This window comes from Trichomycterus rosablanca, chromosome 1 (genome assembly GCF_030014385.1).
Source record: "Trichomycterus rosablanca isolate fTriRos1 chromosome 1, fTriRos1.hap1, whole genome shotgun sequence".
Taxonomy (NCBI): Eukaryota; Metazoa; Chordata; class Actinopteri; order Siluriformes; family Trichomycteridae; genus Trichomycterus; species Trichomycterus rosablanca.
In genome coordinates, this window is record NC_085988.1 from 66985133 (window position 1) to 67009543 (window position 24411).

At 38.7% G+C, this 24411-nt stretch overlaps 1 protein-coding gene across 2 annotated transcripts in view; it reads left to right on the plus strand.

Annotated features, from left to right (window-relative positions):
• exoc4 (exocyst complex component 4) overlaps window positions 1-24411 on the plus strand; it is a 292052-nt gene that overhangs the window by 59809 nt on the left and 207832 nt on the right. For both annotated transcript variants that reach the window (XR_010012418.1, XM_062995374.1), the window contains exon 8: window positions 23747-23892. Coding sequence is in view for 1 of the 2 variants with exons in the window: in XM_062995374.1 (XP_062851444.1) it covers window positions 23747-23892 (146 nt within the window). In the remaining variant the exon portion in view is untranslated. The remainder of the gene's footprint in view (window positions 1-23746; window positions 23893-24411) is intronic.

The following is a 24411-nucleotide window of genomic DNA, read 5'->3' on the forward strand; positions in this document are numbered from 1 at the left end:
GATGTACAGTTTTAGCAATTGATGGTGTGCATATATTTCAATTTACATTTTATTTAACCCTGTTAGGAAAGCCAAGGTCAGGGAATCAGCCTCCACAGTGACCCATCTTTCTTGGGTGGCCTAGAGTATAATTTGGATGATGTCAATTGGGCTTGGTTCAGCCCTTTAGAACCTGGACTGTCCACCTTGGCTATATCAAAGGTGCAGAGCTTGGTGATTTCTGGTCATAAATATTTGTGGCTATCGGGGATGTTGGGTTGCTGTCGTTCAGGCTCTCTCATGCAATCACTCAGGTTTGATGGTGAAGTAAGTGGGCGCTGAGAGAGCTTTCTTGGCTGTGGTACCTCCTAGCTCTCTGTTTTAGTTATGCTGTAATAATCAGAGGTACCACAGTCACTTGAAGCACAGTTCAAGAATTCCTGCGTTGACACTTTGCCACTCTGTTTTTTGTATATCGGAATTATTTTTTTGCTTGGGAAATCAACACAGCAATGTAAAGTGAACGGTTTCTGGTGCATGCAGCGCACATTCAGTCTAATGAAAACATAATATCTTGATTAAAATTCATATAAAAGCAGATGGCTTCCTTATATTTAGTGAGCGATGTTGTCTAATCTAAATCAAGGTGCTTTTGTTATATTTCTGTGCCTCTCTCTTTCTCTGAGAGTGACAGAAAGCTTGACATGTACATGCTTCTGTTGATTAAGCATGACTGGTTTGGGATGTAGGGGGCCTGCTGATTTCAGCGCAGCAGAAGTAACATCCCAGCAACCCAAATGATGCTACAGAGTTCATCCTAGTGGAACTGGCCACCATGTGCACCAGTACAGGCTTTATGATGCTTTTACATCCCTGCTAATGTGTATAATGGTTGTATAGGGTCATACAGGGATGTACACACTGGGACTTAACATACACTTGGGCGAAAAGTTGTAGACCACTATTTTTTGTCAGATATATAACAGTGTTTTGTGTTAAAATCATATTATCAGCAAACCAATTATCTTTTAGAAAATACATGAATATTATGAATTTTAGCATTTGCTATGCCCCTATTTCTTTGTATGCACTGCAGTGGACATGGATAATAAGGATAACCAGATATAATGGCTTTATTTGTCATATATATATATATATATATACACAGTACAGGCCAAAAGTTTGGACACACCTTCTCATTCCTGTGGTTTTTCTTAATTTTTTTTTAATTTTCTACATTGTAGATTAATACTAAAGACATCCAAACTATGAAGGAACACATATGGAATTATGTAGTAAACAAAAAAGTGTTAAACAAACCAGAATATGTTTTATATTTTAGATTCTTCAAAGTAGCCATCTTTTGCTTTAATGACAGATTTGCACACTCTTTGAAATTTTCTCAACCAGCTTTATTAGGTTTCCACCTGGAACGGTTTTCAATGAATGTTTGTGCCTTGTCTAGAGTGAATTTTTGGAATTTGTTGCTTTTTTAATGTGTTTGAGACCATCAGTTGGGTTGTGCAGAGGTAGAGTTGGTAAAATATAAAACATATTCTGGTTTGTTTAACACTTTTTGGTTCACTACATAATTCTTCATAGTTTGGATGTCTTCAGTATTAATCTACAATGTAGAAAATAAAAATAATCAAGAAAAAACATTGAAGAGAAGGTGTGTCCAAACTTTTGGCTGGTGTGTCCAAACTTTTGGCCTGTACTGTGTATATATATATATATATATATATATATACACACACACATGTGTACAATACAATTCTTTATTCACAGCCATTGTATGCAACCCCTGGAGCTGAGACAGTTAATGGCCTTTCTCAAGGGCCCGACAGTGGCTAAATGGCAGAGCTGACATTGAAACACACAACCTTCTAGTTGGTAACTTACAGCTCTACCCACTAGGCTTCCATTGCCCTTATGAACTCCATGTTGGTTCATGTTTTTCCAGCTTGAAAATATTTTACGATATTCCAAAGAGCATCTTGTGATGTGACTAAATTTGTGTTTTTCTGTCTTGAAGTGCCTCAATAGATCAGGTGACTGAAGGAAAGTCCATACAGTAGCACTGCTCAATCTTCTTTGGTCTTTGAGTAGTTGTTGCATTTCTTTGAGATTTGTAATGAAGAAAAAAATCTATTAGATTCAAGAGAAAAGCAAAAAAGAAGCATTTTCACTAGCGCTCTTAGACTTTTGGCCCCCACTGTTGTGCAGAGGTTTGTGCTTTGTGCAGGTGACAGTGCCAGACGTTCCAAACCACATTGCAAACAAAGTATGTAGAAGTCTAAACATAAAAAGCCTTTTGCAAAAAACTGTAAATATTTCATATTCATATGCGTAGATACTTACTTGTAGCTCTTTTGTATTATTTATTTGTATTTTTCAGTAAGTTAGATTTTTTTGCCATTCGACCAGATACTAAATGCTTTTAGACTGTTCATTATAACAAAGGCAAAATGGAATCAAATTTGCAGGCATAATCATATACTATTAATTCATGAAGTTTGGATGAGTGCATTATAAAGCGTGCAGTGAGACTGTTGTTTTGCCCATGTGCCTAATTTCAGATGCATTTTTTTTTATTGTGCCAAAACTTTATTCGCACTTTCCTGTAATTATTTTGCTAACAGTTTAGCAAAGTCACTGAGTGGAACAGGAACAGTGAACAGGTGTTCTAAGAGTTTGAAATACCCATACATTCCACTTAAATGACAGCAAAATGTGAACACATCACAGAATCAAACTTCAGGCTGTGTCTGTTTCTGGTAGCTATAGGCAAGCTGGATGGAAACCTGTCACAGACCAAATGTTTTTTTTTCCAACAAGACAAGTCTAAAACGGCACTAAATACTATAGTAGTAGATTTAGTGATGTGGTTTGGTATGCTGTATCTGCATCCAGAGAGTTGGAGCTCAATCAGGTGCTTATGGTTTAGACCAGGGGTCACCAACACTGTGCCTGTGCAGGGACCACGTGAGACGGCCGCAGGGCATGTTCTAAAAATAACATTATTAGTGACTTTAGAGCTCCGTCTAAAAATTGCTGTTCTTTTTGAATCATTAATACTTGCATTGATGTAGATTTTTTTAAACAATAAGAAAGCTTTTTCGCTTGGGAAGCAGTGATGATAATAGCAAACACAGTTTTCACGAGAACAATGGTCCCGATGTCATCTCCACTCTCTCTCTCTCTCTGATGTGTACGATGGTTAGAAGAGTGGTCAGCTATGTCCGGGATCTGGCTACATACAGGTGGTGTAGCATCCAGTGATTGATTTAATGATTTAAATTGATTTTAAAATGTTACAGAAATTATCGTTTGTAATATGTATTATCATTAAAGGTGAACCATGCAACTTTGTTATTTAGGAAGTTTGTATCAAAAATAGCCCTTCGTATTACTCAGTACCCTTGAAGTAGCTCTCAGTTTCAAAAAGGGGGTTAATGACCCCTGGTTTAGACAATGCATGACTTCTCTGTAAGACTCCACATGCCACACATAACTATAATTGCTCTACAAAGAAGCTTTAATTAGCCTAACCTTAAGAAAACCCTCTGATTTAGAGCTTCTAGATGTCATCTGGTAGAAGAACACACCTTCTGTTCAAGCCAAATGTCACCCATAACACAACACATTTGACATACATTTCAGTGAAAGCTAGACAGAACCTTCAAACTTGTGCTTGTTTAATTCCATGTCTGTTTACAGATGTGGCGACTTAACTGCTATGTCATTTAAAAGAGATACATTGAGATACATAAGAATAGTTCATTATATGTAGACTTGTGATGTTTGTCGGTCTAATTTGAATTTTGTAAAGTCTATTTTACATTAAAGAAGTTACCTGCTAGCCGCTCAGGTGGCGCAGCGGTAAAAACACCGGATACATGGTATCGAATCCAGCTCTGCCTTACCGGCTCAAGGCTGAGTGGCTACATGAACAACGATTGGCCGGTTGTTCAGGCGGGACAAGGGGCCGGAAGTGGGTTTCTCTCTGTCAGAATGGTGCAGTTACGACCTCTGCCGGCTGATTAGAGGCGCCTGCACAAGAGATGAGGAAGGAGTGCTCTTAGGGTGTGTCTCTCCGCATGCAACGCTAGGTGGCACAACACTCGTCAATGTGTAGGTGAAAGAATGCAGGCGGCTGCTGCTCATGTTTCGGAGGGGATATGGGTTAGCTTCGATCTCCTCGGTCAGGGCAGAGTTCGGCATAGACAGAGAGGAAGCACGATGCAAATTGGATAATTGGACGTGCTAAAGGGGGAGAAAAAGGGGAGAAAATGGGGGGGAAAAGTTACCTGCTTGCAGATAATTTTTCCATGCTTCCAGGTTTTTATTTTGTATTGCTCTGAAGGCTGGATTTGTATTAATAGAATCTGTGCTAAACAAACAGAAAATGAAAAGCACAGACTAATAAAACATACTGCATTTTATGGGTGTGATATGCCTGGTCTCTTGTAAGCATGCTATATTATTGTTTTATTTTACCAAGGTTATGGCTGATTGCTTTACATGCAGATGCTTTTTTGAAAGAATAAATATGCAGTTTTTAATGCAATATCTATTTGGTCACTTAATACCAGAGAGACTTAAAGCATTGAGCTAGTCAGAAGCCACTGTTCTGTCTGTCAGAGAACAATACTTTGTGTTGGCCTTTTTGATGGTGTGTTCACTTTTGGTCTGCATTAGAAGAAGAAGATATACTTTATTTGTCATATTTACATATACAGGTGTACAGTACAATGAAATTCTTTCTTCGCATATCCCAGCTTGTTTGAAAGCTGGGGTCAGAGCACAGGGTCAGCCATCGTACGGCGCCCCTGGAGCAAACAGGGTTAAGGGCCTTGCTCAAGGACCCAACAATGGCTGCATAGCAGAGCCTGGATTTGAACCACCAATCTTCTGGTTGATAGCCCAAAGCTCTACCCACTAGGCTACCACTGTTCCATTATCATGGTTAGTATACAAATCATCCACACTGACTTGATTCTAATGCCATATTCTTTAACTGTGCAGCCAATTCTTAATAGTGCAGCCAAATTTCTAATAGGTGAACAATGCTGCAACTGATTATCTTAAATGAGCTTCTGATTAATAAATCAAATCCACCTGGTTGTTTGGGACGTGCAGTGGTCTGATACACTAGCTTACCACCACAAAGACCTCAAGCTCTTGAGTTTAAATCCTATAGATGCTGCTGAACTGGAAGGCATCAATATTTTACTGCTGCTGCAAATGCAGCCTCAATGTCATGGGGCATTGTGTGACTCTGTGTATGCTGTACAGTACTCTGGGAAAAGAGTGACCGGTATTTGCACATATGTTGAAGGGGGCGGGTGCTAGTCTGTGACTCTCCTCAGCCAGCTTAAGGGTGAAACGTGCATCAGGGGAATTGCATTAGAAAATTGGAAATTAGAGTCATCTGATCATGTTCTTTAATGGGAAGGACAAGACTCAGGGGAAACTGACCTTTTGGATAAAGGAATTGACATGATCAGTGGTCAAATGTTTTTAATGTAGCATTTTACTCAAATTGTCATGCTGATTATATTATTTGGATTATATTTAAAGGTAAAAGAACTAAGTAGAAGCACTTTCGTTACATGTCTAGTGATTTCCAAGACTTGAGTTAAAATAAACTATTGAACTATAGAATTGACTACAAAGTTATTGTTTATGAAAATCAAAAGTTCTATCAATGCTACTAGAGTTCCTTCAGGTTCTTGGTGCAGTAATTAACTTTACATTGAGGTAAAATGCTTGTAAGCATGTAATGTAAGCATGTAATGTAAGCATGTTGAAGATGAGAATCAGCAATGGACATTGTGTACATACTTGATGTCAGTAAACTTTTGTCTGTCCGACATTCATAGGACTTGCAATTCTTTTACCTTTGTTGCTCTATTTCCCCCCTTTTCTCTGAAAGACCTCAACTTTCATTCTACTGCTTTCTCAAATTTAATCTCACTTTCTCCATTTCCCCTCCTGAGAGAGAAATGACGAGCAGTGACCTTTCAGCTGAACAGCATACATGACAGATTTGGGCAGACGGATGAGAGAAAAACTTGATCAATTCCTCTTTCAGATCTGACCCTGAGTCTTCCTTGTTTCCTTTACTGTGCTCTTTTTGGTGGTTTAAGAGATGGGTGAATCTGTGGTTTTAAAACAAGCAAGCAGTCTGAGAGTTTTGGTGGTGCTTTACTTGCTTCAAAATATTTAGAAGATTTTAAAAAGGGTAAACAGAAGGCGTGACTAGGTGTGAAATAAACACATGCATGGATATGAATCATACTGTATAAATGTGTGAAGTACAGCAGTTGGCCAACTTCCAAACATCAGACTCATCAGGAGAACTTGGCTGGCCTACACAGAGCACTGAACACCTACAGATGTCACCATGTCTTACATCCGACATCCTTCCTGCCAGATTTATCCTGTTTAACCATAATATACGTAATTCCTCTCTCCAGAGCTTGTTTCCATTAAGTCCCATGATGCCCTGATAGTTGGCTTGACAGTGGGTGCTTATTCCTGGATATTTAATGTTTAAGGATGCAAATATTAGCAAGAATGCATCAAGTACTCATCAGTACTTGATAAAGGAGATAACCCCCCAACTTGTGAAAGATGCCAAACATGGCTCACAATAAAGCATATTCTGATCGAATGCCCCAAATACACTGGAGAGAGACAACAGCTACACACACCTAGAGCTGTTAAAGAACCCCTCAACCAAGTAAACACAAGAGCAATCCTAAACTTTCTGACAGAACCAAAAATAAAAAACCAAAACATAAATGGACTAATAGGAACAATGAAAATTGACTTAAACATAACACTGATCATGCCATAAATAACACAATCATATGTATAAAGTGGCGTAAAACTCAAATAAATAAATAAATGTAATATTAATGGCTGTAAGCAAAGATATCTTTGATAAATGTGGCTTTAGCAATATTAGGTAGTTAATAACTCTGTAGCAAGTGTTTAAGCTGAGGACTGATTACGTGGTCCAGCACTCAGCTGTCTTTATGTGAGTTTATATGGCCTTCTTTTGGTCCCCTAGATACTTCTACTATGATGGTGTCAAATAATGGTGTCAGATCCATTAAGCTCCAGCCAGTGTTTGTCTTCAAAGAATTTAGTTGTTTTTGTGCAAAAGTATATTTTTACTGGTGTTTGTGCTATAGTGTTTTATAGTTTTTATATGTTTGTGCTGAACTATTTTTGGAGTTGTGTATGTAAAAACATTTGTGTAGGTGTGTATTTGCAGAAGTATTCATGTAGTAGTGTTTGTGAAGTGGTGGTCCGACAGAGGTGTTGATATGGTCATTCTCATGCAGAAATATTTGGGTCCTTGTGTTTAGGCAGCTTTGGATAAAAGTGTCTGCTAAATGTCCAAAATGTAAATGTATTCAGGCAGCAGTGGTTTAATAGTCTTCGTGTAGTGGTGATCATTCAGAGGTGTAGACGTCTATGTGTAGAAGTAATAATGTAGTGGTGTTTGTACTAATGTATTCTTGTAGTCGTGTTTGTGCAGAAGTATTTGTACAGTGGTGTTTGTGCAGAAGTATTCTATACTTTCAATTGTTTTTGTAATGTGCTGCTAAATAGAGATGTGGCCAAAATATTGGTTCTATTTCACTTTTTTATTTCACTTTCTCAGTTCTTTTCTAAATTAAGTTGAAACGAAGAAGTATTGTGTTTCCATAATTTTTTGTATTTTTTTTTTGCATTGAATACAAATAAAATTTTTATTATTCCATAACATTAATAGACAAAAATGGCATGGACAATATTATTGATAGCCTTAGTTTATATAATACACTGCCTGGCCAAAAAAAGGTCACACACTCTAATATTTGGTTGGACCGCCTTTAGCTTTGATTACAGCACACAATCGCTGTGGCATCGTTTCCACAAGCTTCTGCAATGTCACAACATTTATTTCTGTCCAGAGTTGCATTAATTTTTCCCCAAGATCTTGTATTGATGATGGGAGATTTGGACCACTGCGCAAAGTCTTCTCCAGCACATCCCAAAGATTCTCAATGGGGTTCAGGTCTGGACTCTGTGGTGGCCAATTCATGTGTGAAAATGATATCTCATGCTCCCTGAACCACTCTTTCACAATCTGAGCCCGATGAATCCTGGCATTGTCATCTTGGAATATGTCCGTGCCATCAGGGAAGAAAACATCCATTGATTGAATAACCTGGTCGTTCAGTATATTCAGGTAGTCAGCTGACCTCATTCTTTGGGCACATAACTGCTGAACCTAGTCCTGACCAACTGCAGCAACCCCAGATCATAGCACTGCCCCCACAGGCTTGTACGGTAGGCACTAGGCATGATGGGTGCATCACTTCAGCTGCTTCTCTTCTTACCCTGATGCGCCCATCACTCTGGAACAGGATAAATCTGGACTCATCAGACCACATGCAAATTGAAGCCGTTTTTGTCGGTTAGCCTCACTGACAAGTGGTTTTCTTAAGGCTACACAGCTGTTTAGTCCCAATCCCTTGAGTTCCCTTCGCATTGTGCATGTGGAAATGCTCTTACTTTCACTATTAAACATATCCCTGAGTTCTACTGTAGTTTTTCTACCATTTGATTTCACCAAACGTTTAAGTGATCTGATCATGATCATTCAAGATTTTTTTTTGACCACCATTCTTCCTCGAAGATGATGTTTCCCCCACTGTCCTTCCACTTTTTAATAATGCGTTGGACAGTTCTTAACCCGATTTTAGTAGTTTCAGCAATCTCCTTAGATGATTTCTCTGCTTGATGCATGCCAATAATTTGACCCTTCTGAAACAGATTAACATCTTTTCCACGACCACAGGATGTGTCTTTCGACATGGTTGTTTAACAAATGAGAAGCTACTCACTGCATCAGTTTGGGTTAAATAACTTGTTGCCAGCTGAAACATAATCACCCATGCAGTAATTATCCAATGGGAGGCTCTTACCTATTTGCTTAGTTAAATCCAGGTGGTGACCTTTTTTTGGCCAGGCAGTGTATTTGGCAGTTCACGTGAGTTTTTTTCTGAATAGGATTTTTTTAGCAAACTTTGCTGTCTTCCAACTGCAAGTTTCAGCTCCCTCCACAGCTGTTGTATAGAATGGTCTAGTGTTTTCTTTTCACCTATTCTTTGGTGCTTTTTGATATGTATTTAATGTGATATTCTACTGGAAGACCCATAACCTGCCCTGCGACTGAGACCCAGCTTTTTGACACTGGGCTGTACGTTCCACTTTAAAATGCCTTATTAGTCTTTATTAAGCCCTACAGAGATTCATGACACCCAGAGCCTGAGGCAGCAATGCAACCCTAAAACATCACTTGTCTGCTGATCATGTTCTTTTCTTTAAAAGCTTCATTTTTCATTTTATCTGTCCAAAGCATTTAGTCCATGAATGGCTGTGGTTTGGCAAAAGTCTTGTAGAATAGAGTCCATATTTTAATAAACACAGGGGTTCCAGTGTTCCTGGCTACATCTGTATAATGGAGTCATGATTTTAGCTGGTTGGCATAATTCTGGATTTCGTTGCCTCATGAGTGCTCACTGAATTCGATTCCACTTGTCACACAGTTTGTTGTGTGCTTGAGCAGAAAATACATAACATTTGTAAGCACAGTGAAATAAGAGTAGATATGAGGCGCTTATAGATATAAGACGCTCTGAACTTTATTTTAAGGCGGCGTTTTTCATTAATTGACTACATTGGTCGGACTCCCCACGGTGCTTTCATTTGGCCTCGGCGAGTCGTGTTGACTTCATTCTGTGCATCGTTCAGTTCTCTTCAAGTGCCTGACTTCATGAATCACTGGCTTTGATGTGATGTCATGCTCCTTTACTGTTGTGCATCTGAGGGTGCGGAAACTTTGCAAAGCTGTCATTGAAAAGGTGCACTTGACAAGGGACCTTTTATTCTGTGTGTGTGTGTGTGTGTGTGTGTGTGTGTGTGTGTGTGTGTGTGTGTGTGCGTGTGCGTGTGTGTGTGTGCGTGTGCGTGCACTGTTCAGAAATTAACTGTTATATTATGCTTTGTCAGAAGTGCTTCTAAGGGCTGCCTGAAACTAATTTCAAGAGGCGGTATTGGCATGATTCCAAATAAATCAAATTGCCACCTGAATACTGATTCCTTTTACATTTAACATGCATTTTTGATGATCAGTCGTTGCTTAGAAATTGGTCAACGGCAACAGTGTATTTTTGCCTTGTATTTTTGTTTTACACTTCTTTATATGTGGACCATAAGCTTGTTGTTTCATGAGGCTAATGAGTTTGTTTAACACCCCGTTTCAAAATCATAAGCACTAAAATCGAGCTGTCTTTATGTCTTAACCCTTTAATGGTCTCACCAAGAAAGTAATGTTTAAAAAATTATTTATTTACATTTCTTAGTTTCTTGGGACTATACCAACAACAAACATTTTTTTACTAGTGCACACAGTATTTTTAATGAGCCTCTACCAAACGGTTGAGATGATCACAAAAGTGATGCAACATTTCATGGATGATTTTTCAGGTTTTTTTTAGCTGATAGCTTTAAGTTAGAAAGCATATGCGAGGGATCTTCAGAAAGTTTCCACACTTTTATATTTTGGTTGGAAACAGTGAGGGTGGGAGGAGTAATAATTGTAGTAATCGGTCGTGTCTGAGAGACTGAGAGAGAGCTTATAGTCTGGATTTAGAGCCATCTGATTTCCACCTTTTTGAACACTCTTAAGGGGAAGAAGATTTTCATGTGATGATGATGTGAAAGTAGCGGTGCATCAGTGGCTACACGCTCAACCAAAAACATTTTTTGCTGATGGCATTAAAAAGTTGGTACGACACTGGGAAAAATGCATTGGAAGGTGATTATGTAGTCAACTATGTAGTCAACTAGACTGTAGTAAAGTGATGTAAGTTTTTGAAGAGGAAACTTTTTTGGGAACCCTCATAGGTTAGAAAGGCTGCCAATCATCTACCAATATTTTTGAGTTGAACACGTCAACAAAGGAATAGACATGGTCCAAACAAGATTATTTAAATACAGCTTATTTTTACCAAAGTTTTTAGACAAAGTAAGTTGAGCAGACCATCAAAGGGTTAATTTACACAAGTTGTATTTAATCTTTGATGCTGTGTTACTGGTTTATCTTTAGTTCAGGTCATTGCAGTTGATCTGTATTTAGTGAAGTCTGTTTTTAACACTATTACTTTGACTGTAGAGAAGTTTAGTTTGCAGATTTTGGGTACTTCTGTTTTTTAAAGTGACTTTTTCAAGCTTTCTCAGCCTGTGTGCTGTCTGACCAGCCAAAGATTTTTGACGATGGTAGCATACAACGTGATTACAGTGCGCAACAGAAGCATTCTCTATTCTATAGTCCTAATCTGTTCATTGTTTTATAGTATATTTTCCTTTTAAATACTTGTAAACAGTCTGTTTGCTGTCTGGTCTGTTAAATATGTTACATGTCGTACATGTGTGCTCTCACCGAGACAGATTCCTTGTATGAGTAACATCCTTGGAGAAATAAAGTGATTCTGATTCTAAAATAATGAATTTAAATGGCTGTGATTAATCAGCATTACACTCAGATACTCAGGAGAATTTCCTTCAAAGGTAAATACTTGTAACAACCTTGTGATTTTTTTTTTTTTTACATTTATTTATGATTCTTCTTCCTCTTGGAACACTGAATGATCTGTGCTTCTTAGTCTTGTCAGTACTTTTTAGGCACGCTGGTTGTTTCTGAACCACATAGTCCTTCGGCAAAGTTCATTAATTATGCCAGTAATGGTGCATTTTGTTGTTCTGTTTCCTTCTAATGAGCTGGTCTCTAGTGTCTATTCCTGGTACTGACTGGAATTCTAATGAGCTTTTAATGTAGGTTATGATGCTGTCAAAATAGCAGTTTTCCCCTGCAGCTTTTTAGTCAATCAGATCTGAGGTCAGTTTAATAGAGTGTAGAAGAGATGATGCACTCTTGGAGTGGAATACAAAGGAATACAAATGTTACTCAGTTCCATTTACTAGTGATTGACCATTATTATCCTGATGGTTAACCAATAAATGACATGATTTTAGTGACTCATCAAAAAAAAAACTCATCATTCATTTTATGTAAAAGAGGCTTTATTTAATAAAGAAAAAAAGCATAATCTAGCAATTTGTTCTCAACAAGAGGACCAAGGCCCCCGAGGGGGGCTCAGTAAGCCTAGAGGAGGGTCCTGTTGCATTTAATAGAGAACAGTAAAAAAAAAAATTACTTGTGATGGGACAGGGAAGTCTGTAGGCTATGGCATATGTCACTTAATATTTAATATCTTAAATTTTTACAATTTTAAATCTTTAAAATTTCTTTAATTCCTTTCTCTTAATTTCTTTAGGGATCAATAAAGTATCTGTCTGCCTGTCTGTCTATCCATCTGTCTGTCTGTCTGTCTATTTATCTGTTTATCTATCTATCTGTCTGTCTGTCTGTCTGTCTGTCTGTCTGTCTGTCTGTCTGGCTATCTATGTCTGTGTCTGTCTTTCTATATACCTGTCTGCCTATCTATCTGTCTATCTTTCTGCCTGTCTATTTGTCTGTCTATCTATCTATCTATCTATCTGTTTGTCTGTCTATCTATATGTCTGTCTGTCTGTCTGTCTGTCTGGCTATGTCTGTCTGGCTATCTGTCTGTCTATATATCTGTCTGCCTATCTATCTGTCTATCTTTCTGCCAGTCTGTCTGTCTATCTGTCTGTCTGTCTGTCTATCTATCTATCTATCTATCTATCTATCTATCTATCTATCTATCTATCTATCTATCTATCTATCTATCTATCTATCTATCTATCTATCTATCTATCTGTTTGTCTGTCTGTCTGTCTATCTATATGTCTGTCTGTCTGTCTATCTATCATCTATCTGCATGTCTGGCTATGTCTGTCTTTCTGTCTGTCTATATATCTGTCTGCCTATCTATCTGTCTATCTTTCTGCCTGTCTGTATGTCTGTCTACCTATCTGTCTACCTATCTGTCTACCTATCTGTCTACCTATCTGTCTATCTATCTGAACTGCCTGTAGCCTATGTTGGGTCTTTAAGAATGAATTCATATTTAATTTGCCCATTACACAAGTGCAAAAGTCAATGGACGGTGACTACAAAATATTCCAATTCAGTTGGTGATGCAGAGCTCACTGAAGTAGACCAAGATGAAGAAGAATCCACCATCAGTTTACCAGAGGTAAACCCATTACATTAACCAAAATCAGAAAATAGCGAGATATTCACCTTCATCATGGATTCATCAAATTTACCCTGAGCAAACCCTTTTTTTTGGTTTAATAGTAATCTTTGGTACCAAAGATACTTTAATTGTTTGCATGTATCATATAAATGGCTATATATAATTCACTACAATTCACATTACCCAACCAAATAAGGGCTTCACCAACTGGAAGTCCACCGGTGGACTTTTCAAGACCAAGACCAAAACCAAACAAAACAACTACATAAAACTGTATTGACATGTACTGTCAGATTGAGGTAATAATAATATGTTTTTATTATTAACCACCATTAATGCTGAAACCAGAAGAGGAACACATTGGATGCTTTAACACAGTATCCAGTAAACATGTTTATATATTCAGGCGCTCTTTCCTAGCATCAGAAGAGCAGTGACAGCAAGGAAATAATGAAACGCTTAGTTGATTGATGGGATTTTAATTAACAATGACATGCTCGTGGTTCTGTTGTTGCTTTAACATTTTAATGATGGTGTTGTTCCAGCATCCTGGCTCAGCTGTTGAGGAGCAGGATGTTGAGGAGTGCTGTGTAATCTATAGCTCCTGATTAATAATCTGTCTTTATTAGCTCTTGTGTTTTGTGAGTCCAGAGTGTATCATGGTTTCTGGGTTCTGTTTTACTGGGTTACGTTTCAAGGTGCCCTCCAGTCAAAATCTTGATGAAGTGGGAGTAATCAGGGTTACGGTAATTAAAATGGTTAAACTATATATTCATCAAAACACATTTAGCTCTTTGCAGTTACCTGATCACACAAGCATACAGTGAATGGTTTTAAAAGCATTTCTGTCGCAGTATTAGTTTTACACACTGATATTCCTTCAAATATTGCTGTAATAAATCTAACTTAACTTAAATATATTTACCCAGCCCTACAAAACAAAGGCGATGAATGGAAATCAGTTGTGTCGATGGGGCTACAAATTCTTTCAATGGTTTGCTGGTAACTGACAAGATCATAACCTATAAAATTATTAAACACATCGCTCAGTTTCCTGTCAACTAGTCTTTATGCTTTATTGAATGTAAAGCACAGCTTTTTTTCATCATTTATACCATGACCAGAGCTAGTTTAGCTCTCAGAATGTATATTTTAAACCAAGAAAGTTGAAGTTTAAGAAATGACTGACTAAATGAGCTCAGAGCTTGTTCTGGAAACATTGTTTAATATAACTAAGACCCTGCCTAATTTACGGTGTGAAATTTGCGTCATGGGCTGTGAAATGAGCCGTTTCCAGTGTTACTTGCAATTTGCTGTGAAAAAAAATTAAGGTCTGTGATTAGCGATTTAACATTTTCATTCGCGTGCCTCATGTTTACTGGTTAATTTGCACTATGAGGCGGTCCTAGTGTAACCGAGTAAGAAATAAACTGTACATAGACAAACTATCGGGCGCATAATACTTATCTGCCTTGTTCATTTGAGGTGCAGCACAGACTACAGAGATGATCACGTGTGTAGAGAAGCACACTTTTTATTATCTGTGGAATCCCTAAAGGGACAAAATGCACTCAATACGTAAACACATACATCGTAACATTGTCAGCACACTACACCACAGAAAAGTCTCTTACACTAGCAATCCTACCGCTATTTACTTCAGTTAGCGTCGCTGATTGTTCTAGTTTACATTTAACTATGAAGGTAGGCTGTGCTGTATATTGTGGTTTCCATTTATTCTGTCTTTCAATTTATGAGTGTTATTTAGTAACTGACGTGAAATGTGGCACTTTTCTCTAAAAATCCGTGAAGTCTGTGATTTTTGAAAAATGAGATTCATGAAATTAAGCACATTTCCTTATTTCCATATTTTACTACCTTTGTATTGAGGAATGAGTTTAAATACCCTGATAATTTGAGCAGGTTATAATGTTAAACTTGCTAAAAACACAAATAATAGGCTTTCACATTAGTGGCAGCAGTTATCTGTTCCAGTATGACTGTACCTTCAAAGCAAGGTCCATAAAGACCATAAACCACGAGAGCGGTTAGTATGTCTGAATGCATAGTACAGTATACATAAAAAGGTACGCGAGAAGTACCCGGATGACCTACTTATTGGGCAGCCATGTTTGAGTATGCAAACAATGCACACTTGCGGTCCGCTAATGTATCCCATAATTCAACTGGAGCTGCGGAAGAGTTCGAAGCGGAAGAAGAAACAAGAGTCCTCTGTTTACAAATGTAAGTAAGATAAATATAATAAAAATATTATTATTGCTTACAACCCTAAATAACATTATGATTAGAGCAAAAACACGATAAATATCCAAAATGTTGGCGAGTGGGGTTTGAAATGAGCATGTTGTCTGTAACTATGGTAATATTACGTCATCACGTCCTCAAGTCCTCACTTGACGTTGGTAAGATGGCGGATGTAGTACGTAGGGGTATTGCGTGCATACTGCATATTTCTGTACTGAAAGTATGTACTTTTTTACTGGCCGAGTAGTGCATACTTCCTCAAATCTAGTACGTACTCTGTAAGTATGCGATTCCGGACGCAGCTATAGTTTGAGTTTTGGTGTGGAGGATCTCTACTGGCCTGCATAGAGCCTTGACCTCAACCCCATTGAACACCTTCTGGATAAAATAGAATGTTGACAAGAAGGCTAGTTAGGCCTTTCCGTCCAACATCAGTAACGTATCTGATCAAAGTTTTTTTTTTTTTTTTTTTTTTTTTTTTTTTTTTTTTTTTTTTTTTTTTTTTTTTTTTTTTTTTTCCTTCCACCCAATCTAGTAGTACCCGGTTCCCAGATTGTAAGTTCCTTGACATTGCAGACTATCAAACACTCGCATCAACATTTACATTTCCAGACATGGAGTCTCACAGAAAGTCGTATCACATACAGAGAATCACAAACTGTTAGCCCTCATGTTGGCGCCTCTAGCAGCCAGCAGTGGCCACAATTCCAGTGGCAGTTGGGAACCCATGTGACCATTGCCTTTCTCAGGCTTAGTCAGCAGTGCCTGGTCAGGTCAACAGCACAGCTTGGAATCAAACTTGAGAGCTTGAGAAGTCTCAGTGATTTTGGGTTAGCACGTATGATCTTTTGAATGGCTGCAATGGGGGTAACATTATATTAATATACATGATTGTGGAATGAATTCACAACAAGCTCAAATTTAGTTGTCCACATACATATATCTCTGACCACCTCCCAATGTGGTTTTAAGTAATCATTTCCCAAGATGCCAAAGAAAAGGAGGAACTGATTGGGTAGTCTAATTAAGCTATATGCTTTGATGTTACAGGAATGAGGACCCATACACACACAAACTATGCTTGAAAGGGGCCTTCTGTGTGGATTTTTGTCTCATTTTCATCTCCAGGTAAAACAAGTCACATGAAAATCTCCAATAGTAGCTTGCAAAACTTGGTGTGTGGAGTTAAATTAAGATGAACTGAGAGGAAACTTCAGTGGCTTTGTGTTTTTTCCCTTTTATATAGGTCATTTAGAGCTCTTTTTTTTTTTTTTTTTTCCCTTTTTCTCCCCCTTTAGCGCATTCAATTGTTCAATTTGCATCATGCTTCCTCTCTGTCTATGCCGAACCCTGCCCTGTCCGAGGAGATCGAAGCTAACCCATATCCCCTCTGAAACATGGGCAGCAGCTGGATGCATTTTTGCCACCCACACATTGATGAGTGTTGTGCCACCTAGCGTTGCATGCGGAGAGACACACCCTAAGGGCACTCTTCCTCATATCTGTGCAGGCGCCTCTAATCAGCCGGCAGAGGTCGTAATCGCATTCTGACTGAGAGAGATCCACATCTGGTTCTTTGTCCCGCCCCCCCCAACTGAGCAACCGGCCAATCGTTGCTCATACAGCCACTCATCCTCCTACCGGTAAGGCAGAGCTGGATTCGATACGATGTACCCAGAATCCAGCTCTGGTTGCAGCGTGTCTTTTTACCGGTGCGCCACTTGAGCGGCGTTTAGAGCTCTTTCTTAAACGTTACTAAATGGGCGAGAGGTGACGATTCTCTCTGATCTAATTAACGGACTGTTTAGTTGATCACAATTTAATTAGTTAGTCTTTATTATTTCCTTTCTATATAACCATTTAGGATGTTCATGCTGATTTCTGTGATTATGTTTGAGGCCATAATGTAATTAAGAACACTGATGAGTAAATACGGATCTGGCCCTTTAAACCAATGAAACATAAATGCTGCTGTTTTCTTGTTATTAGTAACTGAAGCATTTTACACCTGATCCATGCTTTTTGGTCAAAGAAGATGCAGTTGTGAATGCTTTAAATCTGAAAAGCCACGTTTTATACAGCACAAAGACTTGAAATGGCAAAAGCTGGCTGTGTTATTCTGGTTAGGTTTGCAGTGGTTTGAGCACCACCTGGAAACGCTAGGTGCACAGTGGAAATACAGTTGGACAGAGTGCCAGTCTATCACAGGGCAGCAAACTTTAGAAAGGTAGCAATGTAGCAGCTGCCAATTTCCCTACTGCCATGTTTTCATGGGGTGGAAGAAAAAACAGAGTATACCTAACAAGCTAGAATAACCAACACTGTCATGGGGACAACATGCCTGTCAGGAGGTGAGAATCAAACCCTGGTCTAGCAGCTGTGCAACTGTGATTCCTCTATAGGAAATAAATATGGAAAGGGAAATAGGGGAAAAATAGTCAAATCATAACATACTCTATTAGAATGCAAGTTACAAATCTGTAAGGAAATAATATATATACACCGATCAGCCATAACATTAAAACCACCTCCTGGTTTCTACACACACTGTCCATTTTATCAGCTCCACTTACCATATAGAAGCACTTAGTAGTTCTACAATTACTGACTGTAGTCCATCTGTTTTTCTACATACCTTTTTAGCCTGCTTTCACCCTGTTCCACAATGGTCAGGACCACTACAGAGCAGATATTATTTAGGTGGTGGATCATTCTCAGCACTGACATGGTGGTGGTGTGTTAGTGTGTGTTGTGCTGGTATGAGTGGATCAGACACAGCAGCTCTGCTGGAGTTTTTAAATACCGTGTCCACTCACTGTCCACTCTATTAGACACTCCTACCTAGTTGGTCCACCTTGTAGATGTAAAGTCAGAGACGATCGCTCATCTATTGCTGCTGTTTGAGTTGGTCATCTTCTAGACCTTCATCAGTGGTCACAGGACGCTGCCCATGGGGCGCTGTTGGCTGGATTTTTTTGGTTGGTGGATTATTCTCAGTCCAGCAGTAACAGTGAGGTGTTTAAAAACTCCAGCAGCGCTGCTGTGTCTGATCCACTCATACCAGCACAACACGCACTAACACACACCACCATGTCAATGTCACTGCAGTGCTGAGAATGACCCACCACCCAAATAATACTGCTCTGTAGTGGTCCTGGGAGAGTCCTGACCATTGAAGAACAGCATGAACGGGGGCTAACAAAGCATGCAGAGAAACAGATGGACTACAGTCAGTAATTGTAGAACTATTGTGCTTCTATATGATAAGTGGAGCTGATAAAATGGACAGTGAGTGTAGAAATGAGGGGGTTTTAATGTTATGGCTGATCAGTGTACCTCATTATGGTTAAGGAGGTACAGAATAATTGTTGACTGGAACCGAATTTTATTCAGCTAGGAAAAGTGTAAAAAATACCTAAAGAAGTAGAAAAGAAACATTTTGAGTGGGGGAAAAATAAATTTTCTGACTTTACTGTTAGATCTGAGTGAGTGTTAAGTTGCTTTCATCCTTGAACATTTATAGACTGTGATTCATCAGAAAAAGGTAAAGCTGCAGACATTGGGCATGGCAGCTGGGGTAAAGTGCAAGGCAAGAATGATTAAAGCAGTCATCCAGGGGCTGGGCTGAAGTTATGCAAAGCTTAAAAATACCTTTTATCAATAAGAATTACAGATTTCATGCATCCTGACATGCTCTCCACCAGGCTTTTACATTGCCGTTGGGTGTCTTTATGCCACTTTTGACACACACATTTAAGCAGCTTGGCGTTGATGGCTTTGTTACCAGCTCTCTTACCCCGATCACATTCCAGAGGTTTTTAATGGGCTTAAATAAGATTTACTTCAGATGATCAGTATTCAGTAACTCATTAAGCAGAAAGAAATGCGCCTGTGTTGAAATTCAACAGACACTAAAAAGGAATGGCTGTTATACATGTAGAGTGGTCTCTTAGTGTTTTTCCATAGAGGTGTATGTATGCGTATAAGTTAAGTATACAGTAACAATTAAACATGTTCAGCATGCAAGCATTTCATCACCAAGCACAATGCCAGTGAATGGAGTGATGCAAAGCACATCGCCACTGGACTCTGGAGCAGTTGCAACATTCTGTGGCGTGACGAATTACGCTTTTTTTTTCTGGTGTGTGATGGACCAGGCTATGTTTGGGAATGCTGGAAGAACTAACCTCCCTGACTGCCTTGTGCCATCTGTAAAGTTTGGTGGTGGAGGAATTATACTATTAGTTTTTTTTTTTTTTTTTTTTTCAGTTGTTGGCCTAGGCCCCTTAGTATACCAAGACATTTTGGACAGTTGGAGTGGAGTCCATGCCTCGATGGGTCAGGGCTTTTTTGGCAGCAAAAGGGGGACCAACACAATATTAAGTAGGTGGCCATAATGGTGTACTTTTGTACAGTACAATGAAATTCTTTTTTTATGTGCATATTCCAGCTTGTTTGGAAGCTGGGGTAAGACCGCAAGGTCAGTCATTGTACGACGCCCCTAAAGCAGACAGGGTTAAGGGCCTTGCTCAAGGGCCCAATAGTAGCTGCATAACAGAGCCTGGATTTGAACCGACAATCTACCGACTGATGGCCCAAAGCTCCATCTACTAGGCTACCACTGACCCCTAATTTAAGTGCCAAGTTCTTGCCATGACCTGGCTTCAAACCGGGTAAGCTTTGACCGTAACCTTATCAAGAACTTTTGAGATGAATGAGAACGGAGATTGCAAGCTAGGTCCTCTTGTCCAACATCAGTGTCTGACCTCACAAATGCTCTTCTGGATAATTAGGCAACAAATTTCCCTTCTCAGAAGAGTGAAGGCTGATCGCTGCAAGGGGCGACCAACTCCTTATTAATGCATATGGCACGGTGGCTCGGTGGGTGGCACTTTCACCTCACAGCAAGAACGTTCCGGGTTTGATCCCCTGGTCGGGGTCCGGGTCCTTTCTGTGTGGATGTTGCACATTCTCCCTGTGTCTGAGTGGGTTTCCTCCGGGAGCTCTGGTTTCTTCCCACAGTCCAAAGACATGCAAGTGAGGTAAATTGGAGATACAAAATTGTCCATGACTGTGTCTGACATTAAACCTGTAAAATCGATGAATCTTGTGTAATCTGTTCTGTCATGAATATAAACAGTGTGTAAAAAATCCTAATAAATAAATAATGCATATGGATTTAGAATGGAATTCTGTAAAATCTCTTGTTGGTATAATGTATTGGTAGTAATTTTATTTACCTTGTCTGGTTGCTGGAGTCTGGGCTGTTTGGTCTCTAAACTTCATCTAAACTGCTGTTGTCAAGGGCAGTTTTGTTTACACTTAAACAGTGACAGAAATAATCTTCATATATTGAAAATGCTTATATACTAACTTCGAACTTCACATCAATTAAAAAATATTTTCCTTGTTTATTTGTTCACAGCTTGCAAAACTGGGTCTGTTTTACACATAATGCTATTGACATGTTTTCTCACAGCTAAGCTCTTTGTTTGATGCATCTGTTGATTGACCAGATTGTCTTCTGTTTTTTTATACTGCACACTCAGTTGGGAAAAAATCTTCTACATACTATTGTTGTTTGGTTTAGGAACATCATCTGTGTATTTGTAGAATCAAGACTAGAATATAATTGTGCTATAAAGTCCACAATACATGATATGAAGGTAGTATTCAGAATACATATTGTAATGATTTTTTTAAGTAGAATATTTTTCTCTGCTTTTGAAATAGCTTAGTGGTGCATAGCATAGTCTTAAACCATCAAATGATATTGCACTGTTTCACTCGCAATCTGAGCCCTGCTTATCCATGGATGATCAGCCAGTGCAGATATGAGTGGGTAAATAAAAGTATCTTGTATGTGTATTCAAATGATAATAAAAAAACATACGTCTAATATATTTTTGTATTATATAATTGTACAGTATTATATTATTAATATAATTTATTTATTTATTAGGATTTTACCGTCATGTTTTACACACTTTGGTTACATTTATGACAGAACAGGTAGTTCTACAAGATTAATCAGTTCAAGTCTTTAATGTCAAACACAGTCATGAACAATTTTCTCCAATTCACCTCACTTGCATGTATTTGGACTGTAATAAGAAAACCGGAGCTTCTGGAGGAAACCCACGCAGACACAGGGAGAACATGTAAACACACAGAAAGGACCCAGTCCGCTTTACCCACCGACCCACAGTGTCACCCATTAATATATTTTAGGATTAAATTATAATAATATTATATTGTTTTAACCTGTGGCCTGTGAAGGTGTGGCTTGCAAGGCTATTCTTTAAATGATATGAATGGATTTGTGTGACCCATAAAACATTTTTTTGAGGTCTATTAGCCTTTTTTTTTGGAAAACAACCACCTAGCAGTGCCCTCTCGACCACCTGGAATAACATTTAAACCATTTGCAATCTCCTGGCAACCAAAAGAGATACTTTGTCAGCCACTAACAAATACATAGCCAACAAATTGTAACACCAGAGCAGCAACTTAGCTACTCTCGAAATTAAATAAAAGCTTTTTTGAGCAACAGCCTAGCAATACTCTATTAACCACTATGATATTATACCAATCAACCAGCAACATATATACCAGCAACACTCTAGCTACCTGCAGAGATACCATAACACCCTGGGCACCTCTTAAAATAACCGCCTAAATTAAGTACAGTATTGCATTTTTTATGTCCCAGCTGACAAAAATAGTGTGAACAACTGGATTAAACCCTGTCTCACATACAGCCAGTTTGGGTTTTTTTTCATTCTCATGATATTGCTGCCTTGAAACGTGTTTAACATTCAGTAGATAACATAAGAATAAAATATATGTCGTATATGTACAGCCATAAATATTTTAATAATATTTAATAAGCTTTGAAAAGTGCAGATCATGTAACCCACCCCCCAGTGTGAACACAGTGTTAAAGGTTCTCTGAGTATGCTATTTAAGGCACATTGCCAGAGTTCTTGTCTCTGTCATTCCTCACTTTTACTTTTTCCCTCCTCTTTTACTCTGTATCTCTTTTTCTGCTTTGCTTCTCCATGGTTAATTTCCTCCAAGATCTGGTCTTCCTTTGCTAATGTAATTTAAGTAGGCTGGAACCCCTTCATCAGGCAACCACTGGCATTTAATTAAGTCAGGGACTCATGCACTCGGCTTGCTCCGTCAGTAAATCAGATGGTCATTAGTAATTAATACACTGACACCAGTGTAACCGGCGACTGGGGTCAGCCCAAATAGGGTCGTATCTGAATTGTGTGATGGGTGATGGATCTGGATGAGACCTCCTTTTATCCAACTTTAATCAAGCCATTAATAGTCAGATGGATTTCAAGTAGACCTGTCTTTCTTTTCCCTCAACATTGACTTGTTTTACACCCTGGGTTGCAAATAAATTCGGAACTATAAATTATGGATGAGCAAGAAATTGCAGGGATAAAAAGACAGACTTCAACTTTTCTGCTTTTCTGTCTGTCAAGGGCCATATTTAACAGATTATTAATTTACTGGAGAGTGCAGTTTTAATTAAATTTAATGGGATTTGGCCTGGTGGAATGGACTTTGTTCTATTTTAGCTGTGTATAGTGACCTCTTTGGTTTGACTGATGCTGGTCACAAAGATCATTTTTAGTTTTATATACAGGCCACACAGTGCTGAGGAATTAAAGAATACAAGAAAATGTTACAGTATTATTATTGTTTTTAAATTTTCCTTTATTACACGTCACAGGTACATAGCCAGTCTGGATCACATGTGCTGTGCCAAACCACATAAAGTCTTACCTAAGTTTTAACATAAGGCATTTTTTCTGGGAGCCTTCGGAAGAATGGGTGGAGCTAGGAATGCCCAGAGGTGCTTCAAATCTTTGCCTGTGTCTGCAAAATTACTTGGCATTAGTTGGCATCTCTGCAAAGATTAGAAGTGTGGCATAGAGGTGGATCTGGTTGTATGGTTGCACGAGTATTGGGGACGTTTTTCTCTTGAACTTACTGTTATAGGTCATTTTAAATGTTTATTTGTCCACATTGTATTGCTCTGGCTACTTAGGTTTTCTCCCACCTCTTAAAATCATACAAAAGATGGATTGGCTGCTATTACCCCTAGGCATGAGAAGTCGAACACAAACGTAGCCATCTAGTACATTTTAATTATTTCCTTCAAGTCAAATCTGAAGCATTTGCTCCAATTCTGTATGTTTCTTTAAATCTGCATTTCTCCTCTTTTGCAGGTTCTGCTGATGGACTACCTGGATGTGAAGAACACCCGCAGTGCAGCTGAACCCTCCGCTCAGCTCTCCTACGCAAGCACCGGGGGAGACTTTGGAGCTTTCTTTGCCAAGAAGAAACCAGTCCGTCCAAAGCAGTCTCTCTTCAAGTAAGCGTAGTTCATTTCTTTAACCAAGTAGAGAGAATAAAAGTCACTTATATGATTATTATTTTTCACTGGGTTGGTATATTAGTCAAGGTTCTTCTGAAGCAGTCAGTTCTTCCAAACACTGAGTAACTGGTGACTGGTAGACGTACAACATTAAGTTAAATGCTTAGTTTCTGACTAAGCAAAACACAAACTCTGCACTTCAATACAGGAACAATGTCTTTATTTATCATATACACCGATCAGCCATAACATTAAAATCACCTCCTTGTTTCTACACACATTGTCTATTTTATCGGCTTCACTTACCATATAGAAGCACTTTGTAGTTCTACAATTACTGACTGTAGTCCATCTGTTTCTCTGCATGCTTTGTTAGCCCTCTTTCATGCTGCTCTTCAATGGTCAGGACCCCCACAGGACCACCACGGAGCAGGTATTATTTAGATGGTGGATCATTCTCAGCAGTGCAGTGCTGTAAATTATCCACCACCCAAATAATACTTACTCTGTGGTGGT